At 25.8% G+C, this 19688-nt stretch overlaps 1 protein-coding gene across 1 annotated transcript in view; it reads left to right on the top strand.

Moving 5' to 3' along the window:
* The window catches only part of LOC100212376 (importin subunit alpha-3-like), a 30730-nt gene extending 17312 nt beyond the window's left edge, over window positions 1–13418 (top strand). The window contains 12 exon segments of the mRNA NM_001287384.1: window positions 277–324; window positions 2004–2259; window positions 5789–5920; window positions 6320–6451; window positions 6700–6828; window positions 6914–7018; window positions 9703–9774; window positions 11572–11640; window positions 11785–11826; window positions 11915–11966; window positions 12518–12609; window positions 12731–13418. Of these exon segments, the coding sequence (NP_001274313.1) occupies window positions 277–324; window positions 2004–2259; window positions 5789–5920; window positions 6320–6451; window positions 6700–6828; window positions 6914–7018; window positions 9703–9774; window positions 11572–11640; window positions 11785–11826; window positions 11915–11966; window positions 12518–12609; window positions 12731–12823 (1222 nt within the window). The 3' untranslated portion in view covers window positions 12824–13418.
* Window positions 13419–19688: the final 6270 nt, after the last annotated feature.

Raw genomic sequence — 19688 nt, 5'->3', positions numbered from 1 at the left:
TATTTTGAATTTTGTAAATTCTTCTGCATTAAATATATTTAAGTTTTTTTCACCTTAATATATTACAAATTCAATGTTTTTCATTTTTGTTAAGTTGTATTATTATAATATTAGAATAGTATCAGATATTGTTTTTAATACTATCTAAATTTATTATTAAAAAAAAATTCTTGGTTTTAATTAAAAACTAATTTAACAACTTTTTCAAATTTTAAAAATATCAAATAATAAGAGTTTTTGTAGAATAGTTTAATTTTTTTTTAATTTTTATCTCAGATCTGGAATTTTGCCAATTCTTGTTGACTGTTTAAAAGTGGATGACAAGTAAGTATTAGAACAAGTTTCATTATATCTATTTATTTTCAGAAGTCAGAAATCTTTACTAGAAGCTAAACAAAATTTCAATGTTTATTTTGTTTGGTGTTGAATTCACAGTTTTTTGAATATGGAAAACTGAATTAATATATTCTCTCTCTGAATTAATTAATTTTGATTTTTTTTCAATATTTGTTCATTACTTTCAAAATATTGTTTCATTATTTTCAAAATATCGTTTCCATTTATTGCACTAGCTTATTTAAAAACTAATGTCTATAATATTTAAAATGTTCAAAACCTGAGGTTTTGCATAAAAACCTAATTTTTAATTGTAAAAACTTAAAGGTTTATAAAAGTTCGAATAATAGGGTTCTATTCTAGATTAGGTTTAATTCTAGATTTGTTTAACCTATGTTAAAGTTTTTATTTTATATTATTTTATAAATAATATAAAATAATTTTATAAAATTTTTATTATAAATTTTTATTTTATTATATTATTTTAGTATTTAATTATATTATACTAGTATTTAGTAAAACTTATTATTGTTTTTTAAATTTAATGTCTGTGGTATCACATTTAATTAAATATTTATAATTATAAATAATAAATATTAAAAATTTTTTTAAAAATTTAAATGCATTAATTTATTATAATATAATTATTTATTAATTCAATATTTTTTGGATATTATTTAAATGTTATGAACACCAAGGAGGAAAAAGCATTGTTTTCAAAGCAAGACAAATTCACATATGTTGTATCAATTCTGATATTTTTGCAGCAAATCATTTATCTCCTTAAACTAAAATTATCTTTAATTTATGCACAGCTTATTTTTAATAAAAGCAAGCTTTGCTTTCCCCAATTTTGCATATGTTCACATGCTGAAAAAATTATTAGTATGGATCTGAAGCAATCTTTTACATAAATTGTTTTTTACAAATAAAATTTTTTAAGTCTTGTTTGTAATTAATGTAGTGTGCACTAAATACACATAAAAAAGTCTGTTTTATTTTTATAAACCCTGCAAGGTTTTGTTAATCTAGGACAACAGGAGTGTGCAATTTCAGTTAAGAAAAGTTATTATCCTTATCATTAACAATATTATATTAAAGAAATTTCAAATCGTTTTATTCTTTATAGGTTCGTTTAAATTTAAATAATCAATACACAAAGTTACAATCTCTTTGTTCGATTGAAAGAAGAAAAACATCACACAGTAGATTGCAACTTGTTTGTTGTGTGTTCTTTCAAGAACAGACTTTTAAATGTTAAGTGAAGTACGCTTTCTTTTTGGCATGAAAAGATGAATGTTACCATTACTGTTCCTTCAATATAAAATAATTCTATTGCAAACATGCTTCCTCATTTATTTCATCCATTTAATGTAGTGTAACTGGAAATTGTTAGAAACTTTATTGCCAGTTGCTATATTAATAACTATAAAAAAATAAAAAATGTAATTAAAATACATATAAATAGCTGTAAACATCAAAAATTGTTAATGCGTTTAAATCAATATACTTAAAATATTCATTTATAATAATGAAATGCTTATTTATTCATTATGATTAAATGCCTATTTATTCATTATGATGAAATGCTTATTCATTATGATTATTAATTTGCTTAAAAGTTTATTTAATGTTAGAGTTGCAAAAAAGGCATTTTTTTTTTTTAGTTCAGCACTTCAATTTGAAGCTGCTTGGGCACTAACAAACATTGCATCAGGTTCTTCACAACAGACTCAAGCAGTTGTTCAAGCAGGTGCAGTTGCACACTTTATGCGACTTTTAGAATCAAAACATCAAAATGTCTGTGAACAAGCTGTATGGGCCCTTGGTAACATTATCGGTGATGGTCCTGTGTTAAGAGATTATGTAATAAGACATGGAGTTGTTGCTCCACTTTTGACTTTTATTGATCCAAATGTCCCAGTAAGTTCATTAAACCAATTTAAAAATTTTATTGCATTTTTTTTTTTTTGAAGTTAAATATTTTGTGGCTTTTTTAAACTCCTTTAATGTTAAGCATTCATAGGTTTCATAAGATTGAATAGAGTAGAAGTAGTTATACACCATTTTTATTAGTTAGTTTTGCCCTTTCACATAAAATAAGTAAAGGTCTAAGAATATCATTTAGTTTCTGATTTTTTTTTTTTTAAATGTTTAAATTTGTAGTTTTCTGGGCGTTAACACTGTTTAATTTTGTATTTAATATATTTTATATTGTACCAGAAACTTTTCCAAAGTTTTTAATAGGGTATTTTTAAATTTACTAATTTTTTAATTAAATTTAAGGAAGCTTTTAGTGTTTTTTTTTTTTGTGGTGAAACATTTTTCGGTGTTTGTTAAGAAGTTAGTTTTTTGTAAAAACAAAACAAAAACAAAGTTAAAAATTCCGGAAAAAATCTAAGTTTCTAAAACTCCTCAAACATCATCAAGTATATCAGAAATTTTAACATCGAATCAAGTCACCTATATATTTGCAAATCAAATCTCGAATCTTAAAGAGTTAGTTTTTTCCCAAAATTCCGAAAAATGTAACAAGCCTAAATATATTCGTTTGGAGAGTTAAGGTAACTATTTATTATAAAACCTTAATTTATAACTTAGTGCAGTATATAGTATTCATTATCATCACAAAATAGTTTATGACATTTGCTACGTTGATGTTTTGCAGAAATTACAATGCATTTAATCCTTATTTGTCCTATTCCTATTTATAATCAAACATACTCAACTTTTTTTTAAATTACACAGTGTAGTGTGGTTTATAAAATATTATAGAATAAAAGCTTTTATGAAATTAGCTTGATCTGAATATATGAAATTTTTTGAATCAAATCTCTAATCACTTTTCTTTTAATTATTTTATCTAGAATTAAAAAAAAATGTTTGTCTTTCTGCTTTTATTTTAATTATTTTGTTTAATATTTTTATTAATTTTTTTTTTTTTTTTCTTTTTTTTTATCTGAATTATTTTATCTAAAATTTAAATAAAACATTTGTTTTTATTAATTATTTTGTATGCCAACCTAAAAATGACTACGCGGTCTGCGCTTTTTCGGTCGCTAGCATTAAATTTTAAACAGCAACTTTCGGAATTAGAAAAAATTAGGTCACCAATTAATTCCTGACCTCAAACTGTTAGAGGTCAGCGAAAAAATTTGAAACAAAGGGGTTGCTGTAAAACATAGAAATGAGGTTGGCAATTTTTTGCCAACCTTAAACACTTTTAGGTCGGCATTGCCGAATGCCTAACCCTAATTCTGAGGGTTGAAACAGAGAAGATATAAATATGTATATTAGTGCTGTTACAACTTTTAAATTATTTGACTGTCGACTAAATTGACTAATATATTTTCTAAAGTTGCCTAAAATTGATGACTTTAGAAAATATATTAGTCAATTTATTAAATCAAAAAAATAGTTGTTTTTTTAATTTTAAAAAAAAACTATTTGACAAAATAGTTTGTTTATTTTTTGTTTTTTTTTTGAATTATACGAATTTTCATATATAGTATAATTTTTTATTGTAATAAAAGTAGTAAAGTAATTTATATTTGTTTTCTATTTTTCAAAAAATAATGGAGTAAAAAATTTTTTCCCAGACCTCAATGATTTAGATACTGCCTTAATAGTATTTGTTTTTATGTTTTATAATTTTAGAGATAATTTCTGACACTAAATTAGTGTCAGAATATAATATTAATAATATTAAAAATATTTAGTCGCATGTCCCTGATTTTAAATCACAGTTTTGCACTGATTTGGCATGGAGTTGATTAGCTCTTGACAAAGTTTTAAAGATGTTTTTCCAAGCATTCTGAACAATGTTCTATAATTTGTGCTGATTTTTTGGTTTTTGATCAGAAACTGTCTTTAACATCTGTCATAGGTTTTTTCGATGGGATTAAAATCTGGTGACTGGGCAGGCCAATCCATATTTTCAATCCCCTCCTCAACAAACCAGTTTTTTACCCCATGGTTGGAATGTTTTTGGGTCATTGTCTTTCATGAAGACATGATTTAAAAAAAAATTTCTTTAACTTGGTTTTAAAAGTTGGCACTTCCGTCAAAAATATATCTGATTTGAAATTTACTTTGAATAGTAAAATAGATGAATTGTAATATGGTGTTAAAACATATTTTTTGATTAATAAACTTAAACTTGGTCTAACAAACTAAACATATCAAAAATATACTTTTGTATATTAAATTGTTATACTATATTGTCTAATTGAAAAAAGTTACAGAATGGTTGCAATTTATGTAAAAAATTAATTAAAATTATAGTAATTTTACTAAAGAAAAGAATGTTGATCTAAAAGTTTGGATTTACCTTAATAAAATTTTGGTTGGCAGTACACTTCAAGCAGTCAAAAGTACTCTAGAAATGCTCATCTTACCTGCTATCACTTAATTTTTTTTTAACTACCTTTATATATACTATATATATATATATATATATATATATATATATATATATATATATATATATATATATATATATATATATATATATATATATATATATATATATATATATATATATATATATATATATATATATATATATATATATATATATGCACACATATATATATGCACACATATATACACACATATATACACACATATATACACATATATATATACACACATATATACACATATATATTTACCAGGGATGCGAAGTCCCAAAAGGACTCCGGCTTTATATCTCTACCTTTTCCAAGTCCGTAGTGTCCAGAAGCTCCAAATATGTTTGTTGACTTATGATCTGCTATAAGAAAAAAATTCATGAGATTTAATGATTAAAAACAATAATTATTGTTTTTAAGCCCAGAGTCCCGGAGTCCTTGCCGCCATTATACCTACGGACTCCGGGCTTAAAAAATGATTGTCCTCTAACCTAAAAGTCTTAATTTTTTTCCTATCAGTAGTCCATAAATTTATTTATATTTTTAGAACTCCTGGATACCAAAAACTAGGATGAAGTAATCTTTTTGTGACTTTCGAATCCAGAGTTTTTTTTGGGACTCCGCATCCCTGATATTTATACACACACACATATATATGTATATATATATATATATATATATATATATATATATATATATATACATATATATATATATATATATATATATATATATATATATATATATATATATATATATATATATATATATATATATATATATACACACACACACACATATACATATATATACATACTCAGATGGTTGTTTCAGTGTGGTATCATACTAAAATAGCTATCTGGTAGGCTTTTTTTTGTGTGTGTGTCTGAAAAAATGTTGTGATTAAGTTGACACATTGATTTTTACATATTTAAAAATCAATGTGAGCAGCATATATTGGTAATATGTAGACCTAAGTTTTAATTCTTAGATAAATATTTGTTTACATTTAAAGTTTATAGAAATCTGTTTTCTTTTAGTTAACATTTCTTCGCAATGTTACATGGGTTATTGTCAATTTGTGTCGTAATAAGGAGCCACCACCACCAATGGAGACTATTCAGCAACTGCTCCCCGCTCTTGGGGTACTTATTCACCACAATGACTTAGATGTAAGAATTTTATTTCTTTTTTTAAGGGGTTTATTAGTTTTTTGCTAAGCTTATCTATTGTGTGCTAGTGTTTGTGCACACGCCTGTGTGTATTAAGCAGGATGTTGACAGAATATCTACTATATTAGTTCTTATGTTCTTTATGGAAATATCTTATATTTGTTATAACTAGATTTAGTTGGTTTAGATCAAATAAAGTCTAAAATCTTTTGATGTAGTTGCGTTATGTTCCAGCTTTCTTTAATTAATAGATTCTATTTTTATAAGAATGTTCTTGCAAGAAAAGAAAGCCATAACAATTAATAAAGTTTTAAACACTCCAATATAAAGTTTAAAAAAGAAAATGAATTTTTATTTTTTGTTTTTAAGATTTATTGCATCTCTTAATATTTTTTTAAGATACTTGTTGACAGTGTGTGGGCATTATCTTATCTAACTGACTGTGGCAATGATCATATTCAAGCTGTAATTTCTGTTGGTGTAATTCCAAAGCTTATTTCGTTTCTAACTCATCATGAAATACGTTTACAGGTGATTTTGTAGTTTGATATAATATTATATTTAATATAATATGAGTTATAATACGAGTATAATAGTTATATTAATAACAATTTTCTGATAAATAAAAAAGATATTTAAAGGGGGGTGGGGCTCTATTTGGTAGAACATCAATCAAACTGTAATATTAAAAAGTAAAAAATTGTCTAATAGTTATACATGATGGTTATACAATAGTAGTTTTTTTCAGTTATTTAAATTTATTGTTTTAACTTTTTTAGACTGCAGCTCTTCGTGCTGTTGGTAATGTTGTTACAGGTACTGATGAACAAACACAAATGGTTATTGATAATAATGCTCTTGCAAACTTTCCTGCTCTTTTGCAACACCCAAAAGAAAAGATTAGAAAAGTAAGAATTGCTTTTTATTTTTGATTTTAAGATTCTTATTATAGAAAAGTTTTTTTTATAAATATCAAATGTCAAATGTTTTTAGGAAGCTGTTTGGTTTTTATCTAATATTACTGCAGGAACAGAGCAGCAAGTTCAATGTGTCATTGATGCTGGGCTTCTTCCGCTTATTATTAAAGCTCTAACAGAAGTAATTTTTAGTTTTTGCTATTTTTTATTAAGTGTCTCTGACATGTTGCATCAAGTACTATTTTACCATAAATATTTTGAACATTATGCAGACTAGAAAGATGCGCAATATTTTCTGAATTTAAAAATGAATCTTGCTCATTTTTAAATTCAGTGTTATTTAATTATTATAATCTTATCTAGGTTATTCAGTGTTATTTAATTATTATAATCTTATCATTTATTTTTTATACACTCTATTTCATTAACTTTCAGTGAATAACCCTAAGAATGTTATTTCATATTGGCTTTAAGTAAACAATGTTAAAAGCATTATAACTTCTGTTATAGAGGTACTTTTCAAATCAGTTGTAGAAGCAGGCATCTACAGGGTGGTGAATCAAGCACAACCTAATATTAAAAAAAAAAAATTTTATATTATTAAATTTTTTTTATTATTATTGTATTATATTATTATATTTTATATTATATTATTATTATTAAATTATTAAATTTATTATATTATTATTAAGTATTAAAAAAAAATATATTTATTTCCAATAAAGATTTCACATTTATTAACATTTATATTCTTCTGTAATAATAAAAAATAAATAAACAAAATATATTTATCGCAAAAAATTGTTTTGGCTTTTATTGAATGATTTGAAGTAGCGAGTTCGAGAAATTATGTAATAAAAATCTCGGGCTTTGTGATAAGTAAATAATCCATAAGTGTAATATGATTTGTGGTTTCATTAAATTTTTTTATTTGCATTTTGTATTTATGCCCATTAATTTTTTTTTTCAACTTCTGCAATTGATTAAAATACTGCAAAACTTTATTTGAGAGTTAACTCAAAAATGTAGAAATCATTACATACCAATATTATGGAATTTTTATTTTGCTTTAGGTTTTTTATAATATAACATAATTTATTTCTTGTTTTGACATTTAAAAATCTTATTTTTGTTCACCTAATTAAATTACTTTGTGCGCTGTGGTATAAGAATATTTTTGTAGAATATTTTTGTTCCAAAAGTTACTATTAGCAAATATTTTTCTCCATGTTTTTTACTTGTTGCTTTTTGTATAGTGTTAGTAATATTTTAAGGTAGTGAAAAACTCTAAGATATCTTTTTTTTTTTAAATAAATAAAAGAAAAATTCTTTTGCATAAAAAGGTCACTTAAATCGAATTTTAAAAAACTTTTAATGGAATTATATGGAGTTATATATATAATTATATTAATTATATAAAATAATGGTGTTGTTAAGTAATATGTAACAAATTAAAATGTTAGTCATTTTAAATATTATCTTATATAATTATTAATTGTTAGTTAACTATTTATGTGCTTGCAGATAATAAATATTTTTTTTATTGATTTTTTTACACTCTGTTTCTTAATGTTGTGTTCATTCAACAATTTAACATTCAAGAATTTTTTCTTCTTTTGCTGATTTTTTTTATTTATTATCTAGCTGAACTGAAATAAAAAAAAAAATTTTAAATCTGATTTTATTTGCAAGTGAATATTATTTTTTTATATAAGATTTTAAAATTTAATTTACTCGACTTGTCAAACTGTCTAACAGACTTCTTTAGACTTATTAAAATATTAGCGAGAGAAAAAAGGTTTAATGTTGCCCTACGTAAACATAACACATGATACTTTACAACAAGGCCTGCTGTCTATCAAAAATAATGCTTTTTTTTTTAACATAACAAATGGCTTTCCAGTAACAACAACTGCTTTTTCAGTAATAACTATCATTTCAGTAACAATAACTGTTTTCTCAGTAACAAATTTGGCTTTTTTAAATTTCAATATTTGTTTATAAATTAAGTATATTTCTAAATACAACATTATTTATGTAACAATTGTTAAATAATTTACTGTGTAAATGTTGCAACACTTTAACTTAAATGTGTAACAAATTTGGAGAAGGGTTATGGGGTAAACACTGACTTCGTCAAAAGTTTGGTTTTGACTCTTATTTATAATGCTAATCTAACAGGAAAGTAACTTTCTCTTGTGATAACTGAAACTGTGGAGCCTTACTTTCAGAAACATCTGCTAGAATTTTTCTGCAAATCTAAGTGTAATTATTTTGTAACATTTTCAGTCAGATTTCATTTCTTAGTATTATTATAAGATTTATATTTTTAGGCAATGTTCCTAATTTAAAACAGTTACAGCATGTATATAAATATATAATAATGTTTATACATGCATTCTATTACACATACATGTATTCTATTTTGTGCATACTAATATCATTAGTAACTTGAAAATAAACTTAATAGGAAGCTTATAAATAAGAAAAAATAAAAAGTAATAATTTGTAAATAAATTGTAAACTTAGAGCAGTTTGTTAAATAAGTTAGAACTCTGCTTTTATAGAACTTTAAAACTTATTAAAATTACTTTGCAGAACTGTATATGTAATTATAATATTAAAATATTAAAGAACATAAAGTTTGTTTGATCCACAAAAATTATAATATTATAGATAATAATACCGTATTATAAAATTTTATTTACATTCCACAACGTATTATAAAATGTACTGTATTATAAAATAATACTAATACTTAGTATATTTGAGCCTGGCATATTTATAAATATTTTTCTTTGGTAGCTAAATTAAATTTGATTTGTAAATATTTTATTTTTGTAGTGTTTCGTAACTATTTTGTAGGGTGAATTTCAAACACAAAAAGAAGCAGCTTGGGCTATTAGCAATCTCACTGTTAGTGGTGTTCCAGCTCAGGTTTGTATTTTTTCAGAATTTGTTGCGGTGAATTGTAATTTTGAGTTAATTTAAAAATAAAATCTTAATTTGTAGTGTTTACTGTCTATTACATTTTTTTTTTATCTACATTCTCTTTTTTTTTACATTTTCTTTGTTGTTTATTTTAAACCAAATTTTAGAAATTTATAAATTTATAGTTAAATTCAGTTTAACTGATGTTTTTATTATATTTTTTTTTTTGATTTTTTTAAAATATATATATATATTTTTTTTGTATTTAATATTTTTGTATATAATAAAAATCTTAATACTTTTATAAAAATAATTTTTATCTGTTATGTAAAATTTGGTAATTTCTATCATTTGAATTAGGAGGAGAAACTAGGGGAGAGTGGGGAGAAGTAGGACATTACAAAATACTTCCAGAATAATTGAATGTATCTTTTTTCTATATTAATGTATCTTTTTTAATGTATGAACTGAAGCAAACAAGTTTTAACAAATAAAGCATCATTTTGAGCACTGATTCCATCCAATAAGATTGATTTCAGATTATAATAAAGTATTCATTTTTTTGATTTTGGAGGGACTGTGCCAACAACACATTAACAAAAATTGTTATTTAAAAACTATTAAAGTTGTAAATAATCTTTATCAAAGTATTTTAGAAGTTTTCGCAATATAATTACTCAAAAGCGGGAAAAGTAGGGTATCAATTAATTTTCTTTGTCCCACTTCACCTTCCAAAAAAAAATTTCTAGATGTACTTTTTAAAAATTTTTACCACATGCATTACACGCATGCATTTTTAAAGATGTACTTTAAAAAAAGTTTTTTAGATGTACTTTTTAAAATTTTTTACCACATGTAGGGAGACAAAGCGATGTTGCTAAATAGAGTGGAAGAAATCTCATGTTTACATAAGATAACAGTGATTAGGGTCCTCTACTAATTAAAAATTCTGTGCTGTCCTATTTTTCCTGTGTCCCACTTCTCTCCCACTCTCCTCTACTAATACTATTTCATAAATATGCTAATTTTATTAGGTTTGTTTTTATCATAGCAAAATTAATTTAAATTTAATGCATCAAAATAAATGTTGAAATAAAAAAACTAAATACAACTTTTGTCAAAAAATATTTACTTTGTCTCCTGCAAGATTTTATATTCAAAAATATCTAATAGCAAACTACGACTTTTATTTGGCATCCTCTATAGGTGACAAAGGTTGTAATGTAAATGAAATATTTTTATCTTTGAGCTGTTACAAACTTATCCGGACAATGTTTAGGCATTTTAGAAGAAAATAGATTCCAGTGAGCTAGTGCTGTTGTTCCTTCTGTTATTCTGTTGCCCTGGTTTTTCTTTGTTGCTATTTAATGTTACCAAGAAAGTTTTAAGTGTGTTTTTAAAGTTTCTTAAATAGATAAAGATGTCTTTTGTAGTTAAACCAGAACAAATTTTAGAGTCTAAGAATTCTTGGGGTCAATATATGTAAAGTATAAATTTTTGAAGAATAGTTATCTTATTCGGATAAATAATTACCTTATTGAATTAAGAATTACATAGAGGATTTACTAATGCAAAGATAAAATTCATTTTGTTATAGTTTGTTTTAAAATAATATTTATGTAATAATATTAATTAACGACAAGTTAAATATATAAATGTTTACACTTTTTTTTTTTACTGCCCTAAATTTTTTTTTTGGTCTTGTTTGCAAAATGTTTCAAGCATTGAAACAATGAAAAATAAGATTTAAAAAGTTTTTTCATGTTTGTTTTTTTTTAATTTTAAATTTGATAATTATTTCAGATTGCATATGCAGTTCAGTGTAATTGTATTCCTCCTTTTTGTAATTTGCTGAGTGTGCAAGATTCACAGGTAAATATTTTACTTTAAAAAATGTTCATATATTATAATGTATATTAATAACAGGGTTTTTTATATATATTTTTCTATGAATTTTTTTACATAAGTATTATTGCTGTAAATAGTTAAGAATTTTAAAAGAAGAATTATTTATAGATTATTCATGTAGTTCTGGATGGATTGACTAACATATTAAAGGTAAAGAAAGATTTTCTATAAAATATATTGCAACAAGAATTTAATTCAAAGGTTTTTCTTTTTTTTAAATTATATTTTTTATCTACAGGCTGCCGGAGAAGATGCAGATAAAGTGACATTGATCATTGAAGAGTGTGGAGGTACCTTTAGAGCTTATTAATTTAACAATTGATAAATTAAAATCGAGGTATTATATAAATAAGAATGTTAGTTTAGAGAATGTTTTGTTTTCAATGATTTTTTTAATGGGGTTTAAAATGGTTACTTTTAGAATAGTTTAAGTGCAGTTTAATTGTTGTAGTAAGAAGTTCTAATATTCTTTCAAATATAAAACTTTTTGTTGCGATGCTTAGTGTCGATTATTTGTCGTCTTAGTGTCGACATATTGACGGTGCTTAGTGTCCTTGTTAAAATACGTTCTGAAATATATTTCTGCAATATAGTTTCTACATTCGCTAAAGATAGAATATAGTTCTGCGATAAAGTTTCTACATTCGCATGGGGAAAAAGCCTAGCCAAATTTTTTTTTTACTTTACTTACATATGAACACCACGAGGCTGCACAACAGATAAATTAGTATTAATATAGATATATATTTTCTTTGATTTGGTAACTTGATGTTCTTGTTTGGCTATTGTGGAGTGATTTAGTGATTTCTTTACTAATTTAAGTTTAATCTTTTTTAAACAGGTTTAGATAAAATCGAGGCATTGCAAAATCATGAAAATGCTGAAATATATAAACTTGCGTTCGAAATCATTGAAAAGTATTTTTCAAGCGATGTAAGTTTATTAAGACATGATATTCTTTAAATATTTTAAATGATTTATTTAATGTTAAATATTTTACGTGTATAAGTTTTGCTGCCATTTAAATCTTATACTAGTAATTTTTAATTCTTAGATGGATAACGAAGACGAAGCTGTTGTTCCCGCACAATCAAACGGCCAATTTAAATTTGATGTAAAAGAAGGCAATACTAACTTCAGCATATAAACGCGCGTATTTTAATGAGTGATGCGAGAAGAGAGGCGTGAGGTGCGGACGCATTCGCGGGCATCATATTGCGTATCTTTGGCGCTTTTTTGCTTCGGCAAACTCGTTTTACTTCTCTTTCTTAACATGAATGATGAGATGTGAATTGTGATGTAGCCTGGAGTTGTCAAATCTACTATCAGACATAAGTATATTGTGTATTTATAAACGATCTTTGCGTGCATTATGTTTGAGGGTAATATTTTGCAACACTATAATCATGTAATGTGTAAAACAATCTTTTATTTTTAAATTTTATGGCTTTTGTAAACTTTTAATTTTTAACGAATTAATTTTTATGTTCACAATTTTTGGATTATCTGGATGTGTTTTTGTGGTTTAACTTCAGACTGTATTTTTATGTTCCATTAGCGTTTAGTTGATGTGTCCATACTGTAAAATATATCGGTTTTCAAAATTTCTTTATATGCTTTTCAAAATTTCTTTATATGCTTTAAAATCTGGACTTACTAAACGATTAAATTATTTATTAAATAATTTTGTTTTCTAAGCACGACCTTGTTCTTTTCTAATTCAAATACATGGAATTCAAAAACTGTTGACTTTTTATATTTTTAACCCTATTGCGTTGTTGCTGTTTATTTAATTTTGGCCTGATTTCAAACACATAGTCGAATTTTCATTATAGGTTCATTAGATACTATAAAATGTAAAACATTACAAAAATCGTTAACCATTATATTTGTCCATTTTTAAAAGTTATTATTAGCGCTATGACTCGGTGGAAAATAAGATCCTACATTTCCGAGTATTATACATTTCCGAGTCTCTCTCCGACATTTCCGAGTATTTTTAGGTGTTGACTTTCAAGTAATTAATAAATTCTTCTTTTTAAGAGGTGAATTTAAATATCAAGAATTAGGAAAAGCGATTTCTACTGCAGTTAAACACCGGTTAACTCGAACTGTTTCGCTTGGTCCCTTGAAATCGTCTAGTTGATTAGTAATAAAATACTCTAAATCAGTCGAACCATTTTTTCGTCATTTCACTCGAACTTTTCATAGGGAATAAAGAAATCGAAATAAGTTGACTAAAAATTTTTTTTAGGAGTCGCTCTTTAAAGTAGCACATATTCTATATTTTTAAAGCAGCCTAATATTTTATAAATTTTTATTTATTACATCGACCTATTTTTTGTTTAGTAATATATAAAATATATTAAAATAAAAGGTAGGAAAAAGTTCATAATGGCTGAAAATGCAATTTAAAAGCTGGGTCCAAAACTTAATAACTTGATTTTGCTTTAACTCATACTACAATTTTGAACATAGTTTCCTAAGCATATATTTCATTTCTAACAAAATCACTTTATACTTACATAAAATAATAATTTCAGCACTAAAAACTACAATATTTCATTTTTTATAGCTTTGCAAAAAAAAAGCTGAGGATCAAAAGAAGTATTATACTGTAATGAACAAGCCCTAAAACTTTTATAATAAAGCAGAGTTCGGTTAATGAGAAAATATGTTTTAAAGTTTCCAAAAAGACATTGCCAAAAAAGTAAAAAAAATTTAAACATTTTTTTGTTAGGTTACCTCTACCTGATAAGGGAGTCTTAGTGCTTTTGTGTGTTTTGGCTAAAGTCGTGTGACTAATCGTTTTTGCACTCAAGCTACACATTCAAGTTTTATTGGAGTGGTGTCAAAATCCGGGTAAGGATTTGAGTTTTAACATCATTGAAGTGTCTCCATCACCAAGAAACTTTATATAAATTTGATTATTTCCGAGCAATTAAAAATTATTAATGCTTCTGCAGACTCCATACTTCCTGATGAACATTTGTAATTTATTTCACATTGATGATCAATTTTCCAGCTGTTCTGCAGTTTCTTTTTTACTATTCTACATTTTACAACCCATGCAGTGTTTAGACAAAACCTCAATATATCGATATTGATCATTTATCTCCAGAAATGCTTTAACTATACCGTGCAATAAATTTTTTTTTCAAATAAATTTAGCTGTTCATAAAAAATAAAATAATAAAATTATAATGAAACTTTTACGTTACCCAAAGAATATATATAAAAAAGAAAGGGGCTCAAAGAAGATACGGATGACTGGTGTCACCACAATCTTTTCATAGAGCCCCTTTAAAATAACATTTTAAGCCCACATTGCTTTAGTAAATTTACTATAAAATATTTTTTCTAAAAAATACTACGTGAAGAATAAAAACTCATACATGCAACATACTCATATAGATAAACACATAAACATACATGCAACATACTCATATAGATATACACATAAACACACACACATATACAAACATACTTACATATATGTCAGAAATTAAGGGGATGCAACTTCATTTGTCTTTTAAAAGAGAAAGTGCTTTGTATTGTTATTTTTTAATTGATTCCATAATAACGGGCCTTGGCTAATAATTGAGAATTTTGGCCTTTGCGATTTTACTCTGCTCAAGTGATAGTTATGGTTGGTATTTGGCCGAAGATTGTATTTTTGTGAAAACGCCGATGTAAAAGTATCAGAAAATACTTTTGGCAGCAAGTTATTCTTGTATTTATACATAGATACTATTTTTTGAAGCGAATTAAGTTTTGATATATTTAACACATTTATGTACTTCATCACAGGGTAAGGATTTTCTGATCTCTTTAAATAGTTAACTGCTTTACATGCTTGGTTTTGTAGGCTCTGTAATTTTATTAATTTAGTTTTGTGTGTGTTAGCCCAAATAATATTAACGTTGGAGAGAGCTTTCAAAGCTTTCTAGTTCAGTGTTTCGAACGATATTTTTTGAATGCCTTAGAGCAGTGGTCGGCAAAGTACGGCTCCGGAGCCGCATGCGGCTCTTTGGCTCCTTAAGTGCGGCTCCGGCACAAATATCCACGGAAAGCGTAATAATATTTTCATTTAAAAAAAACTTGGTAAGAAAAAAATTACATCTTATTTTGATAAATTCTATAAATCGAGGACATTATATTGTTGTAAAAATATGTAACGAACATCGAGTTTAATTTTATTAGTTTTCGTTACTGTTACTTTATAATAATCAATTTTTAGCTCTTAGTTTTTTTTGGCAGCCATTTTGATTTTCCTATTAATTTGATAATACAAATTACTGTTGAACTAAACATGTAATTAAGCTGAGAACTAGTACCAGTTTAGTTTTTAAGACTTAAACACCACGTACGAGCTACCAGCTGAAACTGTTTGCATGTTTTCGGCGTACTCCTGTGTGATATAAAGGTACCTCAAGCAGACCAGCAGTTGCAGTGTGAAGAGTTTTGTCGTATTTACCGTGACTGCGGTTGTCCTTTCTTATTAAAAACTTGTTGTATTTTTCAATCTAGCTGTACATTTTACAGGTATTTTATGCGATTTTATTACACCTGCTATATACAGGGCTCCTTTATTTTCAAGTATACATAGGTCTTGATAGGCACGTACAATTGCCCTATCTATACTTTTAAAATAAAAAATGTCAATAAATTAGTTAAAAAGGGATAGAGATAGTGTATCATAGGTTGCTGGGGAAATATTTTTATAAAATTTAAAAAAAACATTTTTCAAAACAATTGTCACTTATTAGACAATATTTTTCTGAAATGGTTTCACAAATAATTAAAGCTTTATTGACAATAAACTTTTGATATAATATTGATTTTCAAAGTTATTAGAACACATTATGTATAAAAGATTGTATTATTTTTTAGATGTAAACAATATTCTCTATAGTAAGCAATTTGGGTTTAAAAAGAGCCACTCTACTGATCAGGCTATTGTTTACCTTGTTCATGATATCTTTAAATCATTTGATGAAAATAAATATACATTAGGTGTATTTATTGATCTCAGTAAGGCTTTTGACAATATTGATCATTACATTTTATTAACAAAATTAGAAAACTATGGTATCAAACATATAAATATTGTGTGGTTTAAAAGCTATTTTATTTGTCAAATAGAAAACAATACATTTCTTATAATGAAGGTAAAACAACCAATATGAACATAACATGTGGGGTTCCTTAGGGATCTATATTAGGGCCACTCCTATTTCTCATTTTTATTAATGATTTAAGCAAAGCTTGTACTGAACTAGATACAATTTTATTTGCATATGACACAAATCTATTTATGCACATAATGATATAAATATTCTGTTTAAGTCAGTAAACAAAGAGCTATTAAATCTTACTGAATTGTTTAATGCAACCATATTATCTCTAAATGTAACCAAAACAAAATATACTTTTTTCCATCGTTTTCATGACCGAGATAAAATTCCTTTGAAATTTCCAAAACTTTGTATTGCCAATCAGGACATAAAAAGAGAAACCACTTTAAAATTTCTTGGCGTGCTTCTTAATGAAAATGTGACGTGGAGAGATTACATACAATATCTCGAAAATACAATCTCAAGGAACAAAGGCCTGCTATGCAGAGCTAAGCCTTTTTTAAATCCAACTTGCTTAAAGCTTTTATATTTCTCGTTCATTCATTGTCATCATAGTTTGCAAATTTTGCTTGGTGCAGTACAAATAAAAATAAAATAAAAAAACTGTTTAATAAACAAAAGCATGCAATCAGAATCATTTCCAATATGGGCCGTTATACACACTCCCAAGCATTGTTTGTTGATTCAAATATAATGAATGTTTATCAATTAAATGTTTATCAAATTCTTATATTTATGTTCATAATTAATAAAAATATATCTCCTAAAATATTTTACCCATTATTCAAAATAAATCAGAATAGGTATCTCACCAGATTTTCAAATAACAGTTATATTCAACCCAAAAGTTATTTTGCGGCGACCGAATTTTCAATTTCTACTAGAGGGCCGAAATTATGGAATAAAAGATTAACTAATAAACTTAAAACAATTTCTACGCTTAATGAGTTTAAGAATAAATTGAAGCAAAAACTACTGATGAACGACGTAGCGCTCAGCTTTTTCTGAAGTTTTAATGATTGCTACTGTTAAACTTACCCAACAATTAGAAGTTTGTCTTTATCGGCTTGACGATCTTAGAAAAGGATTGTGCCACTTGTTATTGCTTAAATTCTTTTTTTTTTTAATATATATATATATATATATATATATATATATATATATATATATATATATATATATATATATATATATATAAAATTATGGCTTATAAGAGTTATTCACATATTTCAAAGTATATGCTGGTGTAAAAGGAAAGCTTCAGGATTATGCGTATTTGCTTAGTTGCTTTTTAGTAATATAGTTTCTTTGTACTAATTCTTTTTTTTTTCATTTTTATTTATTTTTTCTTAACCAATGCAAAAACAAAAAGTTAAAGTAGGACTTTAGGACCGATGATTTTTATTTTATTAAGTCTTTAGAAAAACGTTTTATAATATATAGTGTTACGTTTTTCAATTTTTGTTGTCTTATATTTACGGTATAGACTAAGGGGCTTGGTGATAAGACCAATTATGTCTTCTTCTTGCCCCTGCTATTTGTATTTATATTATGCTTTACAACTTTAATAAATTTATATGGCTAAAAAAATAAAAAAACAAAAAAATTTGTAGAAAATTGAACTAATATCTCGCGGGTTTTATGTACATTTTTCATTTTATGTGTGATGAATAATAAAAGTAAGCATGGTAACAGAAATCCTATAATTTTATAAATAAAGTCACAAATAGTTAGAATTCAAAATCTTTATTACTGGATTTGCAATTACTAAATTTATTATAATAAATATTAATGGAAATGGGGGGAAATTCCATAAAAATATGCAACTGTAGGATACATTGAAATATCGCGCTTCATCGATGAAGCTGCGATGTTCTTCGATGTAACACAATAAATTCCATGTCTTCAGTTAAAAACTGAACAACTTCTGTCCTTTTCTTATGTGAACTTTGAATACAACCTTCTGTTATATATTCTTTAAAATTATGAACAGTCCGTCTTACATATAATAATACTATTTTGTAAACAAAATAATATTATTTAGATAGGCACCCCAATTAACATGGCTACCAAAAAAAGCAAAGAAAAACAGAAGATAAAAACCGCAAAAATTTTAAAATTGAGTGGACCAAGGATTTTGCGTTTATTCCAAACTTTAATGGACTTCCGACATGTCTTATTTGTAAGGAGAAGTTTAGAGAGACACTTTACAAGAATGCACGTGTCATTCAGCACTAAATATCCTACCGGTGATGCAAGGAAGAAAGAAATTGAGGAACTTCAGAAGAGTCAAAAGTCGTCAACTTCTGTGTTTAATAATTGGATGCAATCTTTCAACAATATTAATATGGAAAGTTTTATTTTTAGCCATGAGATTGCTAAGAGAGGAAAACCGTACACAGACGGCGTATACATAAAAAATTGTTTTATAAATGCATCTGAAGAGCTATTTCGGGATTTTAAGAACAAAGCAGATATTCTGAAAAGAATTAAAGAGGTACCATTGTCTGCCAAAACTATTAAAGATAGAACTATTAAAATGTGTTCGAATATAACCACCCAGCATATCGAAGATCTGAAATTGATTTCGGCTTTGTCAATAGCAGTTGACGAGTCTTGTGACATAAATGATACAGTGCAAGTTTCTCTTTTTGTAAGATTTATGTCTCATTCGGGCCCTAAATAAGAACTTTCAGGATTATTGCCACTCAAGGGTCCGACGCGTGGAGAAGACATTGCAAATGCTGTAATTAAGTGTATGGATAAACATCATATTCCCCTCGATAAAATTGTGTCGATTTCGACAGATGGGACCAAAGTATGACCGGCGTAAGAAAAGGGTTTGTTGCTATTTTAAAAGAAAAAATAAATCAC

Source organism: Hydra vulgaris, chromosome 01 (genome assembly GCF_038396675.1).
Source record: "Hydra vulgaris chromosome 01, alternate assembly HydraT2T_AEP".
Lineage (NCBI taxonomy): Eukaryota > Metazoa > Cnidaria > Hydrozoa > Anthoathecata > Hydridae > Hydra > Hydra vulgaris.
The sequence above is the reverse complement of the archived record's forward strand: the minus strand, read 5'-3'. Positions and strand labels throughout refer to the sequence as shown.